At 41.7% G+C, this 16,964-nt stretch overlaps 1 protein-coding gene across 1 annotated transcript; it reads left to right on the forward strand.

Annotated features, from left to right (window-relative positions):
• Positions 1-300: 300 nt before the first annotated feature.
• CLDN12 (claudin 12) lies at positions 301-11,919 on the forward strand. Its single transcript, XM_037152463.2, has 3 exons — positions 301-419; positions 2,253-2,339; positions 8,629-11,919. Exon 3 carries the CDS (start codon positions 8,662-8,664, stop codon positions 9,397-9,399), a length of 738 nt encoding a protein of 245 aa, XP_037008358.2. The 5' UTR covers positions 301-419; positions 2,253-2,339; positions 8,629-8,661; the 3' UTR covers positions 9,400-11,919.
• Positions 11,920-16,964: the final 5,045 nt, after the last annotated feature.

Raw genomic sequence — 16,964 nt, forward strand, 5'->3', positions numbered from 1 at the left:
AAAAGTATTTAGGGATTATTTGCTGACGAACTTTATAGACAAATCACATTTAGTCGGAAATACCCAACTCAAAACTATTTTCAGTTTTTTTGTTGTTGTTGAACTTTTTTTTTTTTTTTTTTAAGACCAGTAACTCAAATCTGGACGGAACTGAAGGTGCATAAGGAATGGAGGGAGGGGGAGAAGGGGGGGGGGGTGACCGCCGGATGTTGCTGCAGCCGGCGGCCCAATGAATTCTGGGAATTGTAGTCTCCTAGTTATCCAGGGCATTCCCATTTAGATTAACCCTGGGAGATGAGTCGGCTCCCAGAAGCCTCCGGGGCGGTTCGCGGGGAACGTACTTCCTGGGAAACTGAGAGGGAGATCTTTGAGAGGCTCCTCGGTGTGGGCGAGAAGAATGCCTTGGGTGTGAGGAACAGGTAGGTGTAGTGGACAGTGTTAAGATTTCTCGGTCTTTTGCATAAGAAGTTGAGGATTTTGTGTGAAACAGGTAACTCGAAGGGAATCAGGGACATCGAAAGACCACAGTGGTGAGCATGAAAATTGAGCGAGGAGAGGCATTTGATAAAGCTTTAAAAATTTATTTTGTACACAGAAAGCATGGCAGTGTCGCAGTGTCTTGCGGGAGCAGCCCAGGGCTTGCGGCTTGGCTGGCTGGGTGTGCTCTGTGCAACTGCAAGTTGCTATTTCAGAATCCCCAGCTGCTGGTGGTTGTGTAATGATGACCTGCTCGCTGTTCAAACCCACTCACTGTTGCAGGCAAAGGATTGTTCTGGGAGCATTCCACAGCCACTGCTGCGGGCTCCCCATTGCTCGAATTAAGAGAGCCCCCTCCCCCTTTTCTTTCCGCCCGCTCTGGTTGCGGCTGAGGACATCGCTCCGAAGGAGGGGGAGAGCGGTGGGGGGAATGCGGATGACTTGGGAAGCTAGGTTTGCTTTCCTTGGTGACTGCACTTAAAATAATTGCTCAGGGATGCTAGGGTGTGTTTCTAATTGTAAAGTGATTCACCTAATTTAGGAGTGAGCAATTATGCTTGATACCAACTCAGGAAACACAAATTTAGAAAATAAAATAATTGTAATCTCCAAGGTGCAAACTGCGTCGGACGACATGCTATATAATGATCATAATAGGGTTGGTGAGAAACGCCTTGATCCAGGAAGTTATCGGGCGTTTACAAGTTTTCATCCTCATCCTACCTAGTGAGATAAATAGTGTTTGAAGAGGAAGTTGGTGATGCTTAAAAAAGATATATGGAAACATTTAAACAGCAGGTTGTGCCATTGGTGTAACTGTAAACTCAAAAAAAGCACTCTAATTGCAAATTTTAGCATGCAAAGTGAGGATCAACCTTGCCTAGTTTTGTGGTCATTATCCTAGTAAAAGGCATAAAAGAAACATAATGAATTTCTTTTACTTCCCAGACAACTAAATGCACAGTGTTTCCTCAGCCCTCTTTATTCTTTCACTTATGAAATGATTTCAGTCATGAAAATGATTTAAAAATTCATCAGATGTTGATAATTTATTGCGAAGCCAAGTGTATTTTTATTCTTATTTCTCCTATCTTCCCATAAAGTGAGTTAAGTTTTCTTCTGTTTGTTACATGTGTGAATTTAAGAATAAACTGCCTTTATTTTTTAAAAGCATACAGATTTAATCCGTATGTCCTACATAACACAGAAGCCTTCATACAGAAGTGAAGACCCCCCCCCTCCAAAAGTGGTTAAACCTGAGTATTTTTATGCTAGTTTTGATGAAAACTGAAAAGTCTTAGTGAAATGTGATCCTATGAAATACAATAGGAGCAAAGTATAGTAAACCAGGGGAAGCAGCAAGGCTTGTTCATTCAGATTGCTCTCAGCCTCTTGGTGTAGGAAGGGTAGCCCTCTCCTTAGGGTTTAATGACCTGCTTCTGGGTAAGGTCAGAAAGCCTTCCTTGCCCATGCTGTTTCTCAGATCCCTTACGCTTGAAATGTACAATCTGCCAGGGTGCCATATTTGGGGGTAGTGTGTTCTGAGTCTCCTCTTCTATAAAGCAAGACAGTGTAATATATGTTTTTTAATTTAATACTCGTGGCCACAGGGATAAACTGCCTTTAAAAAAATAAACTTCCTACCTACCTTTTTTTGATATAGCGTTTCACTGGCTTTGTATGATTGCAAAGTATTTTTCTTAATTCCATGTGAATCCAAATTGAGTTTTAAAGAAGTATCATATTAATTTGAGGCATTTTTCCTATTTCTTTAGGCCCAGACCCCCTCTTCTCTTTGTTCAGAGGTGCATATATTTCTTCTAAGTTGATCAAAGTTGTAGAACTATCAAGTACCTCAAAGAGTAAGTACATCCTTTGATTATATTTCTCTTCTTTTTGCTACTGTATATCAGGTGACACATTTTTCTCTTCAGCAAAAATGAGTTATAGGATAGACGTTTGTGAGTGCAATGATTGACTTACAGATTTCTAAGAAAACCCAAGTTACAAGTGGAAGGGACTTCAGCTGTTACCATCAAGAATTAATGTAGCTGCTGTTACATGTCTTCTCATATAGCTATTCCTTAGAATTGTTCCCGAAAAGATAAGTAGTAATGGATCCGTGAATTTCTATAGCTCTTAGCCACTGTTCCTGCTCCATACTACTTTGAACTCTATTCAAAACCACAGAACAAATATCCTTTTGAAAATATTTTTATTTGAAATGATATCTTTGATGACTTTTTATTGTGCATCAAATTTTATCCATTTACTTCTCCGAAATCACTGTGGAATAGATAGTCACATGACTCATACGAAGTGGGTGTTTTGAAATAATCCTTATTTGCTTTGGTCAGTAACTACTGCAAAGGGAATGCTCTGTCCCTTTTTTTACATGGCTGTAGTCATCTGTGGTTGTTTGCTGATAGTTCAGAATAAAGGCATGTTCCTGGCTAAAGAGAGTAAGAAATCCTACTAATAATCCTTACAAACCTAAATTTCTGACCATATTCTGTTTTACAAAGGGCTTTACTATTCATGGTCTGACAACTACCGGGGGGACACTTTACAGATGAGTACTGAGGGTCAGAGGGAATAGATAGCCAGTCCAGTTTGGGTCTCTGACCCCCTGGACTGCAATGTGTAGGTGCTCTCAGAAGGAAATAATAAGGAAATGTATCCCAGCTCAAGGTGGTCTCCAGCTAGTGTTCATGGGATCTGTTAAAATGTGTGCTTGGCTTTGTATGTTTTCTGCAGTCCCTAATAAGGGGTTTTCATATGGCAACAAGATGTTTATTCCCCCCCATTGCTATTTCAAAAAGGAAATATAAATGCAAATATAATAAATTATTTAGTTTTGATAAGCAAACATTAATTTGATCTATTATCTACTCTTACTGAAGAGGAGGTATATCCAGTGCATAATGTACTTATTAAATTGAAAACATAAACAGCAACAAAGTCATAAAAGATTGACTCCCTAATCACTGTGGAACTTAATCAGTGTTGCCAAACTTAGATATTTCTAGAAGCATAGTTTGTATATAAATAGCTGGCAAAGGCTTCGTTTTTCTTGGGCAGTTTCTGGGGGAAGAAAATGAACTTTTTGTTTGAAAGAAAATGGAAAGACTGCCAGTAGAGAGTGGAAAGCAGGGGCACAGTCTAGAAGAAGCTTGATGACGTCAGAAAACAGTAGGAATGAATGGGACTGTTGGCAATAGAGCAGATTTATAACGTTCTCTCTGTATCCTGACCAGATCGTATGGGCCTTTCATTTGTTTGTTTGTTCATTCATGTATCAGTAATTGAGTGCCTTCTGTGCGCCAGTGTTGGACCAAGTGAATAAAACAGAAGGCTCTTTGTCCTTCTGGAATTCACATTCTGATGGGAAAGGTAAATACTGAACAAGGAGTTAGCACAATTGCTGCTACGAAGGGAAAAGTACAAAGGTGCTACCAGAGCATGGAACCAGGGGCCTGAGGAAGATTAAAGAGAAGGGTGGGAAGGGCAGGGTCAGGGCCAGGAAACTGGAAACTAGAAAGATGAATATATGTCAGCTAAGCAAAGACTAGGATGGGATTAAGAAAGTTTTAGGAGGAAGAACAGCATGAAGAAAAGACCTTCACAAAATTAAAAAGTGGAAAATTAGTCCTGGTTGGATGTGGCTCAGTGGATTGAGCGACAGCTTGCGACCTGGGTTGTGGGTTTGATTCCTGGTTAGGGCACACGCCTGGGTTGCAGGCCAGGTCCCCAGTTGCAGGCTTGTGAGAAGCAACCTATCGAACTTTCTCTCCCTTTCTCCTTCCCTTCCCCTCTCTCTAAAAATAAATAAATAATTTTTTTAAATGGGAAATTTGAGAAGTTAAAAGAAAAGCAGTATAGCTATATAGACTACAGTGTGTAAGGTGGGAGAGGGACATGTAAGGAGATTGAGAATTTGGCAACCAGTTGGTGGGATTTGAAACTTTAAAAACTTCATTCTGAGGGAGATAAGTCACTGAATAGTAAGAAATGTACTGAAATGATCAGATTTGCATTTGAAAAAAATTTTTCATGATTCGAAATTTGTTGGTGTATAGCACAAAAGTAGAGGTCTTTTTACCCTCAGTACAAACAAATCTTAACCTGAGACTCGGCATTATTTTTCAGTTTTAAATCACTTGACATATTCCTTCTCCTAACTATCCCTATAAAGTATTACTTATCGCTCTAGTGGGATATATGACTTACCAAGTTATATGTGTATGGAGTTAAGAACACCATAAAAAGCAAAGCAGCCCTGGCTGGTGTGGCTCAGTGGATTGAGTGCCTGCCTGTGAATCAAAGGGTCAGTGGTTCAATTCCCAGTCAGGGTACATGCCTGGGTTGCAGGCCGGGTCTCCAGTTGGAGGCACATGAGAGGCAACCATACATTGATATTTCTTTCCCTCTTTCTCTCTCCTTCTTCTCTCTTTAAAAATAAATAAATAAAACCTTTTAAAAAACTAAGGCAGCCAAATAAAGGTGCAAAGAGCAAGGACATTAATTCCAGCACTGAGGTTGAAATTCATCTAAAGTATTCAAGTTAATAGTATTTCCTTTCCTAAGAATGGTGCATCCTTTTGGCTTTGCAAATACAACTTTTAGGCCTTCTCTTTGATCTGAGCTAAGAATGCTTCAGCAAAAGCAATTTCAGGGGACTGATCCATGACTTGTATTGATTTGATGCAAGATAAATTTTACTTTATACCAAAATAAATACTGACCCACCTCTGTTCACTAGCATTTTTTGCTTGTCTGTAGGCAAAGAAATACAGGAATTTATTTATTAATAATAAAGTAGTTCATCCTGATCTTGTTTCTCAATCCATGTGCATTTAGGCACCAGTGATACAGGACAGTTTGGTTGGAGAGTCTCAATGACATTGTTACCCCCGGTATCTGAACCCTGCCTCTGAAAGCAAGGAGGAATTGTGATTGGGTTAGGACTCTGAACAGGTCACCTGAAGGAGTGCCCAAGTTTTGAAAGAAAAAGAGATTTTTTTTTAATGTCTTTACACTTTTAATCAAATCATCATTGTCTTTCATTGCTCAGTAGTTGTTTTTTTTTAACCCTGAATGATACATTTTTATAAACAGATACATTATTGGTTCACTTTGCTTAATACTGAACAACAATTGCTTGCTATGTAGTAATCACACACTGGTTCTCTATTGGTATTTTGAGTTCTTATAAAACAGCATACTGTTACACATTGGGGCAGGGTCCAGATCTTAGTGCCCTCAGTGTCCCTCCAGGGCCTAATGCAGTGCTAAATACTCAGGAAATACCTGTTGAAGGAATGATTGCTCAGCACTGGTACTTCCTTGTTCATTTCTACATCATCGTTAGACTTCGTGAGTACTGTGGTCTTGGAACAGGGCCTGGTACTCATCTATTTAAATATTCCTCAAATGACTGTGCAAGTTGCTTACAGTGTATGGGGGAGACAGGTGGATGAGCAAAAGCCAACAGGAAGCTGAATTCTAGAACTTGATGTCATTGGTGTTACCGAACAGAAGAGTTTGTCCTCCTGGTGCTAGCAGAGCCAAACACTAGACACCAGGAATTGCAGTGGGGAAATATTGGCTATTTTAGTATGGATGGTGCCACCCAGGAGAACGGGGAAGCTAATGCTCAGAAGCTTGAACTCCTGAATGGCGTGTAGGTTACAGATTAGAAGGGCAAAGTCAAACACCATGGGTTAGAAGGTTTGGGGTCATGCCGGGAGCTGATTGGTTAAAAGTGAGGTAAGGGTAATAAATCATTTCTTGACGTCTTGAGGACAGTTCTGAGTTTGTTCTGGTTTCCCTTTATATGGTTCATGGGGAAGTGGCTGGGTGGGGGGTGGTCGTTACTCCTTAGGGTTCAGGAGCTGAAACGTAACTAAGGTCAGGATGTTACCTTTAGTCTGCCCGAGGTCTGGGTGCTATGATCATTAGTCAGGTCCAGGGTACTGTTTTCTGCTTCCCTGGGGGTTGCTAGTTACCCCGGGAAACAGCTAGGTCTCTGAGGAGGAGGCGCTGTTTGTGTGTGTGTGTGTGTCTATATGATATATGATATATATGATGTGTGTGTGTGTGTGTGTGTGCATGGAGGGGGGGAAGAGAGAGAGAGGTGTGATTTCTAGAGGTAGGATTTAAACCTAAATTTAATAAAAGTCATAAGAACCCTCAGTTTCATTAGTTGCATTTTCCAGTGTAAATATTCTCAAACCTGCATCAGAGTTTCCGTTGCTGGACCAAGGTGGTTGGTTGCTAAATTTAAGCAAGAGGGTTTTTCTCCCCAGTTTGCACACACACACAAAAATATGGGCTATAATCCTTGTTTTCTTTTCATCTATAACATTTTCTTAAACAGTTGCTACTCTGGTAACATTGACAGAAAGCAGCATGAGAAACCAGTAATAAACATATCACGGAGTAACTTAGAACTAATTATATGTACATTGAGGACTTTAAATATGGTCACTTGTGCTTAAACTCTGACTTTATATTGTATACTTTTATATGTGTGTACAGGTTAGCATGTACACATACCTGTATTTTCTGCTACTAAAGTTATTCCTGGTACATGAGTAGATTAAATATACAAATACATAATTTTCCCAAGAACGTTGGTCTTCTCATTTGAATACATTTGGTCAAGTCCTAACCCAGTTTTGTAGCATTTTGGTTGTGTTTTTCTTTCTGACCCCTGAACCTCTGGGAGTGCTACTCCATTATCTCAGTAGATAAGATTTGACCCTGCAAAAGGTGATGGATTCGTAAACTTCTGTACTGTATCCAGAAGTAAGAATATTCTCAACCTTGCCACTTTCCCATGATCTGAGTAAAAGAAGTTCCGTAAATGTGCTGCCTTATTAAAGTGCTCTGTCCTTTGCCTCACAGGGGCATGATAGAAGGCAGAGGAAAAGTGGTGTTGGGAGAGTGAATTTCAAACTTTTGAAGAAATTAAAACTGAATAAGGTACTGGTTATAGTTTGTCATATACAGAAAAAAGACACAGCCTTTTAATTTGGGTGAGAGAAAGACCTGGCCACATCTTTTCCCTGAGGTAGCATTAATAAAAATATGTAACCATTACTTCAGAAATTTTAGCATTCATCTTACATGAGCTGTAATAATATGAGTCAATAGTAATATACTAGTATAATAACCAATAACCAGTGGTATAATAAATTGCACGCAGGTCATCTTGAAACAGCCAGGAAGTAGCTGAGCAGAGTAACTTCAGGGACCTTTGTCTTTTCTTTTGGCAAACTCATTGGAGAGGAATCCATTTACATTTTGTAATTTCCGGTGTGCCCAGTATAAAGGAAAGAGGTGTTCGCTTTCTCTTGTTTACCATTTATTCAACACAGGTTTTCTGAACTCCTCCAGTGTGCTAACCATTGAGCTGGTCACTGAGAAGTAATTCATTAACATTTGCCTTGTGCTTATAGTACACTAGACGTGTTTTAAGCACTTGATACTATAGTAACTCATTAAATACTTAGGACAGTTCTGTGAGGTAGGCACTGTTGCTGTTCACATTTTACAGATGAGAAAAATGAGGCACAGAGAAGTTTGCAGCTAAGCTCATGGGGCTAGTAAGTGAGGACGTGGGGTAAGAGCCCAAGCAGTCTGCTGCCCTGCTGTGCTCCTTCCCTGCGCCCGTGTCCTTAGAGCCGCCTTCCCTCTGCTGTGTGCTGGTCTCATTTTGCATTTGCATGAGCGTTTGAGGATGAATTGGTGGTGTTTGTAGTTGATGCTTATTGAGTGCCCGGACCCTGTGTATTCGAATGCCCGATACGTGAAAGTACTTAATGCATGTGTGTTGAACGATTATTGACAACCAGAAGAATTTCAGATGTGATGTTAAGAGAATTTGAAATTAGTGTGGTGGGTCTTTTGATTCGCTGTAAAGAAAAATACTCATCTAAAGACTTTAGTTGCTACATGACTCAGTCAGTGGTAAGCGAGCAAACGTGTGCACACCTGTGCTCTAAGGTCTCACACACATATTTATAGGCATTTTTATTGTGCATATGGAGGCTACAAGGACAGAATTTCCTCTTCTCAGTGACATCATCAGTTATGCTGCTCTCTCATTGTCCCCTCATGCTTTGTCCTCTTGTGTGTCACCCCTAGTTTGACTGACAGTGCTGCACCAGCCTGCCTGCCATGGGCTGTCGGGATGTCCATGCAGCCACAGTCCTCTCCTTCCTGTGCGGGATCGCCTCGGTAGCTGGCCTCTTTGCGGGGACTCTGCTTCCCAACTGGAGAAAATTACGACTGATCACATTCAACAAAAATGAGAAGAACCTGACTGTTTACACAGGCCTGTGGGTGAAGTGTGCCCGATACGACGGGAGCAGCGACTGCCTGATGTACGACACTGCTTGGTACTCATCGGTTGACCAGCTGGACCTGCGAGTCCTCCAGTTTGCCCTGCCGCTCAGCATCCTGATCGCCACGGGTGCCCTGCTGCTCTGCCTGATCGGGATGTGTAACACGGCTTTCCGGTCTTCTTCAGTGCCCAACATCAAACTGGCCAAGTGTCTGGTCAATAGTGCAGGCTGCCACCTGGTGGCCGGGCTGCTCTTTTTCCTGGCAGGTATTGTGAGCCTCTCCCCATCCATCTGGGTCTTCTTTTACAACAGTCATCTGAACAGGAAGTTCGAGCCGGTCTTTACGTTTGACTATGCAGTGTATGTCACAATCGCTAGCGCTGGGGGCCTGTTTATGACCTCCCTCCTCCTGTTCGTTTGGTATTGTGCATGCAAATCTTTGCCTTCTCCTTTCTGGCAACCACTGTACTCCCATCCTCCCAGTATGCACACGTACCCACAGCCCTATTCTGCCCGCTCCCGCCTCTCTGCCATTGAAATTGACATTCCAGTAGTTTCTCACACCACTTAACGGAGAAATAGTTGTTAAAGAAAACTTTTAGCCTCACATTTCTCTTGTACAAGGAGCTGTTTCAGACAATAACACATTTTCATTTGTTTCTGACCAGTCTCTGAAGCCAAATTTGTGTGTTCTGGTAGAGTGAAGTGCTGCTAGTCTTATGAAAAGTACATTATTTTAAATGTGAATCATTTCTTGTATCTTGCTTCGTATGCTAGGAGGACTTTTAACCTCCGAAATGATACCCGATCCGTAATTCAAGTGGAAAGGACCCGTGTCTCAACTGAAATGATGTAGAGCAGCATGATCATGTAAAACTGATGGCTGAGAGAAGCTGTTGGATATGATCTTTATGAGTATTTCGGAACGTGTGTTGTCCTTTCTCTGCAATACCTTAAACCAGTAAAAAACAAAAAGGGGCAATTTCAGATATAAGAAATGTCTTTCAGTAAGGGTAATTGATACCTTTACAGTAGTCTAGCTAGACTGCCAGCTTAAGGCTGTGGCTTTTCTTAGTTCTCTCTCGGGGCTAATTGTATTGGATAGAGTTTGGTATTTTGAAGATTAGGGTTTTTCCTGAGTTCCTTCTACCTCATGCCAGTGTTTAAAAATAAAATGCATTTTAAGTGATAGAGAAAATAAGCCTAGCATTATAAATATATATTGGTATGGATAACATTTAACAATTTTAAGAGTTAATGATTTTATAAATTGTATTCTTGGAGTTAAAATGTGCCATGAGATGGATTGGTGCTTCCTCTGAGGCAGAAAAACATTTTTTACCGATACCATCCACCAAGTGGTACTCGTGCCCATGTATAATCTCTTAGTGACTGAGGGAAAAAAATCAAGAGGCTGAAGTGGTTTGTTCACTTCTAGACAGTGGCAAGGGACAAGCCTCTGTTCTTCAGTGACAAGCATCAGAGGTTCACTCTCGTGACTGCCTTTCGAGTGAAGGGTGAAGTAAGGTATGTCTTCACCGTGACCACGTTCACTCTTGACTCAGTGCCTGCCCCCGTCACTGAGCATTTCCTCTAGCGCATATCTGTGCCCAGCCCTTTAGTAGGTGCTACAGAGGATACACGAAAAGTGTGCAACTGTGTCCCATTCACTAAGAAATGGGAACAGTCTGACTTCATTGGTAGCTGGTCTTAACTCCGAAATCATTGATCCAGGAATATATTTTAACCAGAGACATGGCTTTCTGGTAGACAAGCTTATTGAACAATGCCAGTGATGTTCTGGAACCTAGAAATTCAATTTATTGGATCCTTTAGAGCACCTGTGTTAGCCTAGAAACTGTAATAACACTATATAAGATTCATGAGAACAGGAAAAAGTGGTAGAGAAATTAAATGTTTACCGGTACTTTTCACCTCTAAAAATGTGTTGATGAGAGAGGGGTATTTGAAATCTTTTCTAATGGGCTAAGATTCAGATGAAATTGTTAACACTGAGACAGATGCTTAGGAGTTCAGGGATATTGGGTCTTTACCCTTGTGAATTTGAGCTGCTTACTTAATCGGTGTAATTTGCTACAAATCAGTACTGTGTTCATAAGGATTTTGTTCCAGTAACCATTATCCATTATTGGGCCTTTTAGCATTGCACAAATGGTTAGTTGCATGGTAAACAGATTCTTATGCTTCTGCAAATTTGAGTATGATTCTGGTACTTCGTGGGTGTAAGTGGTACTTTTTTTTTCCTAATTCCAACACTGGTTTATGTATTTAGCAAGTAAATTCAGGTCTATGATTTCTAAATGTCGTTCAGAGAAAACATGCATGACTACAGGCTTTTAGTTACAGCTCCTGATTTCCTTCAGTTCTCTTCCTTTTAACTGTTCTTAGATTGAGCTGAATCTTGATCATTCCAAGACAATGGCAGGTAGAATTTCGAGATTAATATTAATTTCCCCCTTTACTAATTAATTTCAGTCCCCTCTCTCACTCACTTTGTCCAGAAGTGTCAAGAATTCAACCCTCTCTTTGTTCTTTGTATAAACAATGTTATAGAAAAGTAGAATTAACCATTAATATATCAGAGAGTTTTAGCCCATGGGATCATAAATATAAATGTTAACTTTTCCTGCAAGAATCTTTTGGATTCTCTACATAATGTCACCTTAAATGGATATTTATTATAGATTCACTAGACAAAACAAACAGCTGTTTCCCTCTTTGTCCATAATATTTCAGATTTGCTATCAGTAGCTATTTTTCAAAGCCATCAAAGGAAAGCAAGCATTTACAACTCCTTTTTGTAACTTTTGAGCACTCATCAGGCTTTCATTGTGATGGGGGATCTTTTTGTTTTCACGAGCTTAAATTAAGGGCCTTTTGCAGAAGCCAGCTCGAAAAGAAACCTTAAATGTGGTACGATGCACCATTTGGTTTATCCTGTGTGGGAGAAAAGAACCCTAAGTTTACTTTACTTGTAAATATTCACTTTAGTAGATAATACGTTTGTTGTAAGCTGCAATGTAAGACCTCGATAAAATTGCACTGTACTTCTTGATGTTATTAAAAGATGTATTTTTACAAGTTTCTGTTTCTATCCTCCTTTTCCTCCACACTTTGAGGTAAAATATTTTAAGAAATGTTTTTCAAATATATGTTAACTTAAGGCACAATGCCATTTAAAGCAGTATAGAATAGCAATTGGAAAGGAATTAGAAACTGGATTTATTATTTCAGAAGCATCAAGACTGTTTTTTCCATTTCTCAGAGTGGTCCTAGAAGTTTGCTGTTTCAGCATTAAACAAAAAAGCACTAACCGGAATCAGTGTGCCAGATTTGCCTCCTCAGTGGCATTGCCTAAGGGTCTGTGATTCTGGAGAGTGGGAGTTACCCAGGGGTTACATAGGAGGACCTTTCCTTACTCTGTAGAATTTGAGGTCGCCAGGAGCAGTAGTCCTGACAGGTAAGTCACCTTAAAATTTCTGAAACCTGGGATGAGCTTTTCGATTTTGGGATTGCAGCCTTCTGGGGCTAGTTCTCACGTGTACTCCCCACTGAACCCACAGCACCTTAGGTGGTAGAGCCGTGTGTTGCACTGCAAATCTGAAGCTGTGTCAAGCCGGGCATCCCCAGTTGACGATGCTAATGCCCCATCATGCAGAGATTGCCCCTCAGCTGGGTAGGCTCACTGAGGGTGACCAGATGCGAGAGAAGCCTTTCGTGCAAACCAAACTCACAGGAGACCCATTTGCCAACCAGAAATGAGAAATACAGATGACTTGCAACCACTATCCAAGATCAGTTATTAAAAAAACCCCTCCACACAGAGCTCCTTTGGAGAAAAGACTGATCTAGTCCTGGGCTAGGAAAGTACAAGATGAGCCCAACACATCTTGTTCTTCCAGAAAGGAAGGAAATGCTCTGAACCTTGTGGGGCTTCTCAAGTTACTTGGAGGCCGGCCAGAAGAGGTCCTCAATGGCCAGATCTGGGAAATCTGAGCAAAAGAACACAGTAATGGGTTACAACCCAATGAATAAAATCCATGTGTTCATACGGATGTAAATAAGTGGAGAAGAAAGGAAAGCGGTAAACGCCGCCCTTCCGCTCAGGGCGGTCTGTGCGCCACAGCACAGCCGTTCACACCCAGTCTGCTGTTAACGGGGAACTTGGGGTGCTTGTGTATTGTTTGGAAACACACCAAATTCCACGCTGTCTCATAAAACCTTCAAATTTTAAGGAAGAAAGTGAGGCGGTAAGTGAGGAAAGGAAACGTTCTGTATTTTGTATGAAAAACCCAGCGTGACCAAGTCCTGTGAACAGGAGGCTAGTAATCGTGGCTCTGGGGCGAGCTTGTTACCTGAAGTGCTCTGTAAAAAGAGTGTATGAAGTGGGGGTGTTGTTTAATAGAAAACGGTAACTTTTCAGTAGGAGAAAAGGTGTTATTGATACTTAAACTGCATTATACCTAGTGGCTTCAATCCAAGATTCACATTCATCAGTTTGAAAGGAAACTTTCAGTAAATCAAGATCATTTAGTTATATATTTAAGAGTTTCTCCTCTACCCTCATGTCTCTTTTCTTGCCTTCACCCTTAGGCTAGTCCTGTGGTCTGGAAGGTCCCGGTGGGGATTTCAGCACTGGGAGACTGCCACAGGGAGTGGGGAGATCCAGGTCCCCACAGCCCCACTTGGGTGATCAGGAAGCCCGTCCTCCCCCTTGCTGGCCACGTGAGCCAGGGCTTTGGCTCCACTGGTCCCTTCTGTTTCCAACCCGCTAACCTGCTCCTGGCCGCCAGAGCCAAGTGGTACTGGTCAGTGTGCACATCTCTTTCAAACTCCCTTTTCAGTGACATCAGTAGCTTGAAATTGGCCGTGATGGCAGTATTTATGCCACAGAAATTGGCAAATAGTACAAGCTAGAATCTGTTTCTCTTTCCCTTCCTCCCTTTCCCCTTCCTTTCTTCCTTCCCTTCTTTATTTTTTTAAATATATTTTATTGATTATGCCATTACAGTTGTTCTATTTCCCCCTGCACACCCCTCCCCCACCATTACCCCCCTTTAGTTTATGACCACATGTCTCAAGTTCTTTAGATTCTATATTTCCCATACTATTCTTGCCCTCCCCCCATCTATTTTCTACCTACCATCTATGCTACTTATTTTCTGTACCTTCTCCCCCCTTCCCCTTCTCCCACTCCCCTGTTGCTAACCCTCCACGTGATCTTCATTTCTATGGTTGTTTGTTAAACCTTTACCGGCACACACCATTGCCCAGGCAAAATTAATTTGCTGAGCTTCAGGTTAGTTGATGGGGAAATCAACTAACCAATCCTATTGAGTGCTGAGAGCTGTAAAACTGTGATAAAGGGACTATCCCAGTATTGCTCCATTTCCCTCCCTACCACCAATCCATCCTGAACCTAATAAAGTGCGAATATGACCTGGTCTCTCGCCTCCTTAAAATATTTCAGCAACTGACTGTCAGAACAGAGACTAAGCCCTTTAGGTCTGAGTGGGAGGGAGGTCTTGTGCAGTGGTACGCAGGAGTACATCAAAGAACACAGACGCAGGAAAAGCCGAGTGCTCGGCACAGTGTAGCAGCACGAGAATTATCTAAAGGAAGTTTTTCTCACTGTGCCCATAGCTTATAAGACTTGTAACAATTATTGACACAATATCTCACAAATCGAATGTAACAAAGCATGCAGATTTAATAAGAAATATCCTTTTTCAGGGACCACTAGATTGGTCACGTTCCTTATTCAGGGAATTTCTGTTTCCTTTTTGATGGAAAGAGCAACATGATGAATGTGATAACCAGCCTGAAAGATGTCCCCAATGATCCCTGTCTCCTGGTATCCGTACCCTTATGTGGGTCCATCCAACTCTGACCAGGGCTGACCTGTTACCAATGAGATTTTGCAGAAATGGTAGTATGTGACTTCTGAGTTGATTGGTCATAAAACATTGCAGCTTCTGCCTTTCTCTCTCGGATCACTTGCTTTGGGTGAAGCTGGCTGCCATGTTGCAAGGACAGGCACAGCCCCGTGGTTATTGGAGGAGGGACTGAGGCCTCCTGCTAACTAACAGCCAGTGTCAAGTTGCCGGCCATGTATGTTAGGGAGCCAAGTTGGAAGCAGAGGTCCTCAAACCCAGTGAAGCCTTCAGATGGCTGCAGCTGTGGTGACATTGTGATTGCTGCCTGTGTGAAAAAGACCCCAAGCCGGAATCCCCCAGTGAGCTGCCCCCAACTTCCTGACCCCCACAAACTGTGTAAAATAATAGTCATTGTTGTTTTAAGAGGGTAAGTTTTGGAGTGATTTATTATACAGCAATAGATGACTGATACACAAAGCTAAAGCAAATGCAGGGGACCAGTTTTGAAGGATATTTGTTTATGCTATGAAGAGGTATGTGAGCTTTCCTTGCTCTGCATGATAAATAAATCTCACAATCTCAGCTTCCTTTGGGGAGTGCTGAATATTTATTGCCAACGTGTGATAAAACAGCTTAATCTGAAGTGTGTGTGTTGGGCGTGGGAGGTGAGAGATAACAACTTAGATTGGGAGCAGAGTTCTTTGTGATTTTGGTTAGATTGTGAGTGTCAGCGATATTAGCAGAGAACTAAACTGAAGGGTAAACATACATGGAGTTTGGGATAAGAGTTAAATACATTTATAAGGAAATGAATCTGATATTCATAATAGTTATATGATTACTATTGACCACTATATAAAAATAAACCATGGCTATAAAAACACATCATTTATTTTTATCTACTTGATTATTTCTGGGGTTAGTCTTCAGGAAGAAAATAAAGCTGATAATTTCCTAGGTAGGAGAGGAAATAGGTGATTGTAAGACTCATTAGGCAGTTGAGTTAACAAGCAATACCTCCCTCTACTAAGGAAAAAGGTTTGGGACAGGGGACCTGGATTGTTTTGACATTTCAGCACAGCAAATGTAATCTGATGTCTTGCTAACACTTGGCCTCAAAAGGAGCCCAACAAGGTGGTTTAGGGCTCCCATGGGGAAGAAGCCTAAGGACATTGGGCTCTTGGGTCGCAGGAGAAAGGAGATTTGCAGAAGAAAATGTGACCCAAGTGGAAAAGGGCACAACAATGGAAAGCACCAAAACCCAACTTTTCCTACTCTTTAAAAATTTTTGTTTTTAATTTTTGATTTTAGAGAAAGGAGAAGAGAGGGAGCAAAACATTGATGTGAGAGAGAAACATCCATCAGTTGCCTTCCCCACGCACCCTGACCAGGGACTGAACCTGCAACCCAGCATGTGCCCTGACCGGGAATTGAATCAGCAACCTTTCGGTTTTCGGGAGGAGGCCCAACTCGCTGAGCAACACCTCGAGCTTCCTACTGTTTTTTGGACTGCCTCTCTCCCCACGTGGCCTGTGCAACTTGTCAGGCACTAAGGTGGAGAAAGCCATTCCTGCCAAAGTAGACCAGGGAGAGATGAGTACAGTTCCCCAGGTAGAACGGCAATGGCCGTGGAATCAGGTGAGCTGTGACAAGGAACCGAGCAGAAAAAGAGTACTGACGCCTCGTGGTAAAGAAGTATCTGTAATTCAGCTCAAGTGAAATTCTGTGTCCTTAGAAGTGATACCGTGACAGAATGATGGACAAAAATTGACTTTGTTTAGACTTTTAAGATGTCAAAAGAGAAACATGGCAAAGAAAAGAAAATCAGCTTATTCTTATGTTTTTACTTTACAATCCTGTTATTGTCAGTAACATATCAAGAGACTGTCAGCCTAGCCGTCTGTGTTTATGTATTTGTTTTTATTTCTGCAGATGCCTCTGAATTTTTTTGTCAGAAGCAAACTCACTCAGGCTGCCAAGAGAATTAGCAGCGCTGCCACAGTGGCTCAGACTGGAACCGAATTAAACCGCGGGCAGCCAGGAAGCCCCCGCCCCTCCCCCAGTTCCCACCGGATCTGTGCTTTCTGTAGGAATTGTGACTTCAGAGCAGGACTGGTTTCGTGGGCGTGAGACCTGCACATTCACACAAGGCCTTGTGCTCAGAACGGTCCCTCCCTTGGTTCAGCATTCTGTGGCCACTTTGAAATTTCTTAATTTTTGAACTAGGTGCCCTGCATTT

Source organism: Artibeus jamaicensis, unplaced genomic scaffold, assembly GCF_021234435.1.
Source record: "Artibeus jamaicensis isolate MK-2021 breed Jamaican fruit bat unplaced genomic scaffold, CSHL_Jam_final contig_923, whole genome shotgun sequence".
In the NCBI taxonomy this organism is placed as follows: Eukaryota; Metazoa; Chordata; class Mammalia; order Chiroptera; family Phyllostomidae; genus Artibeus; species Artibeus jamaicensis.

Excerpts from the sequence above, each read along its gene's own strand:
- CLDN12 (XM_037152463.2), top strand. The coding sequence starts at position 8,662 with ATGGGCTGTCGGGATGTCCATGCAGCCACAGTCCTCTCCTTCCTGTGC.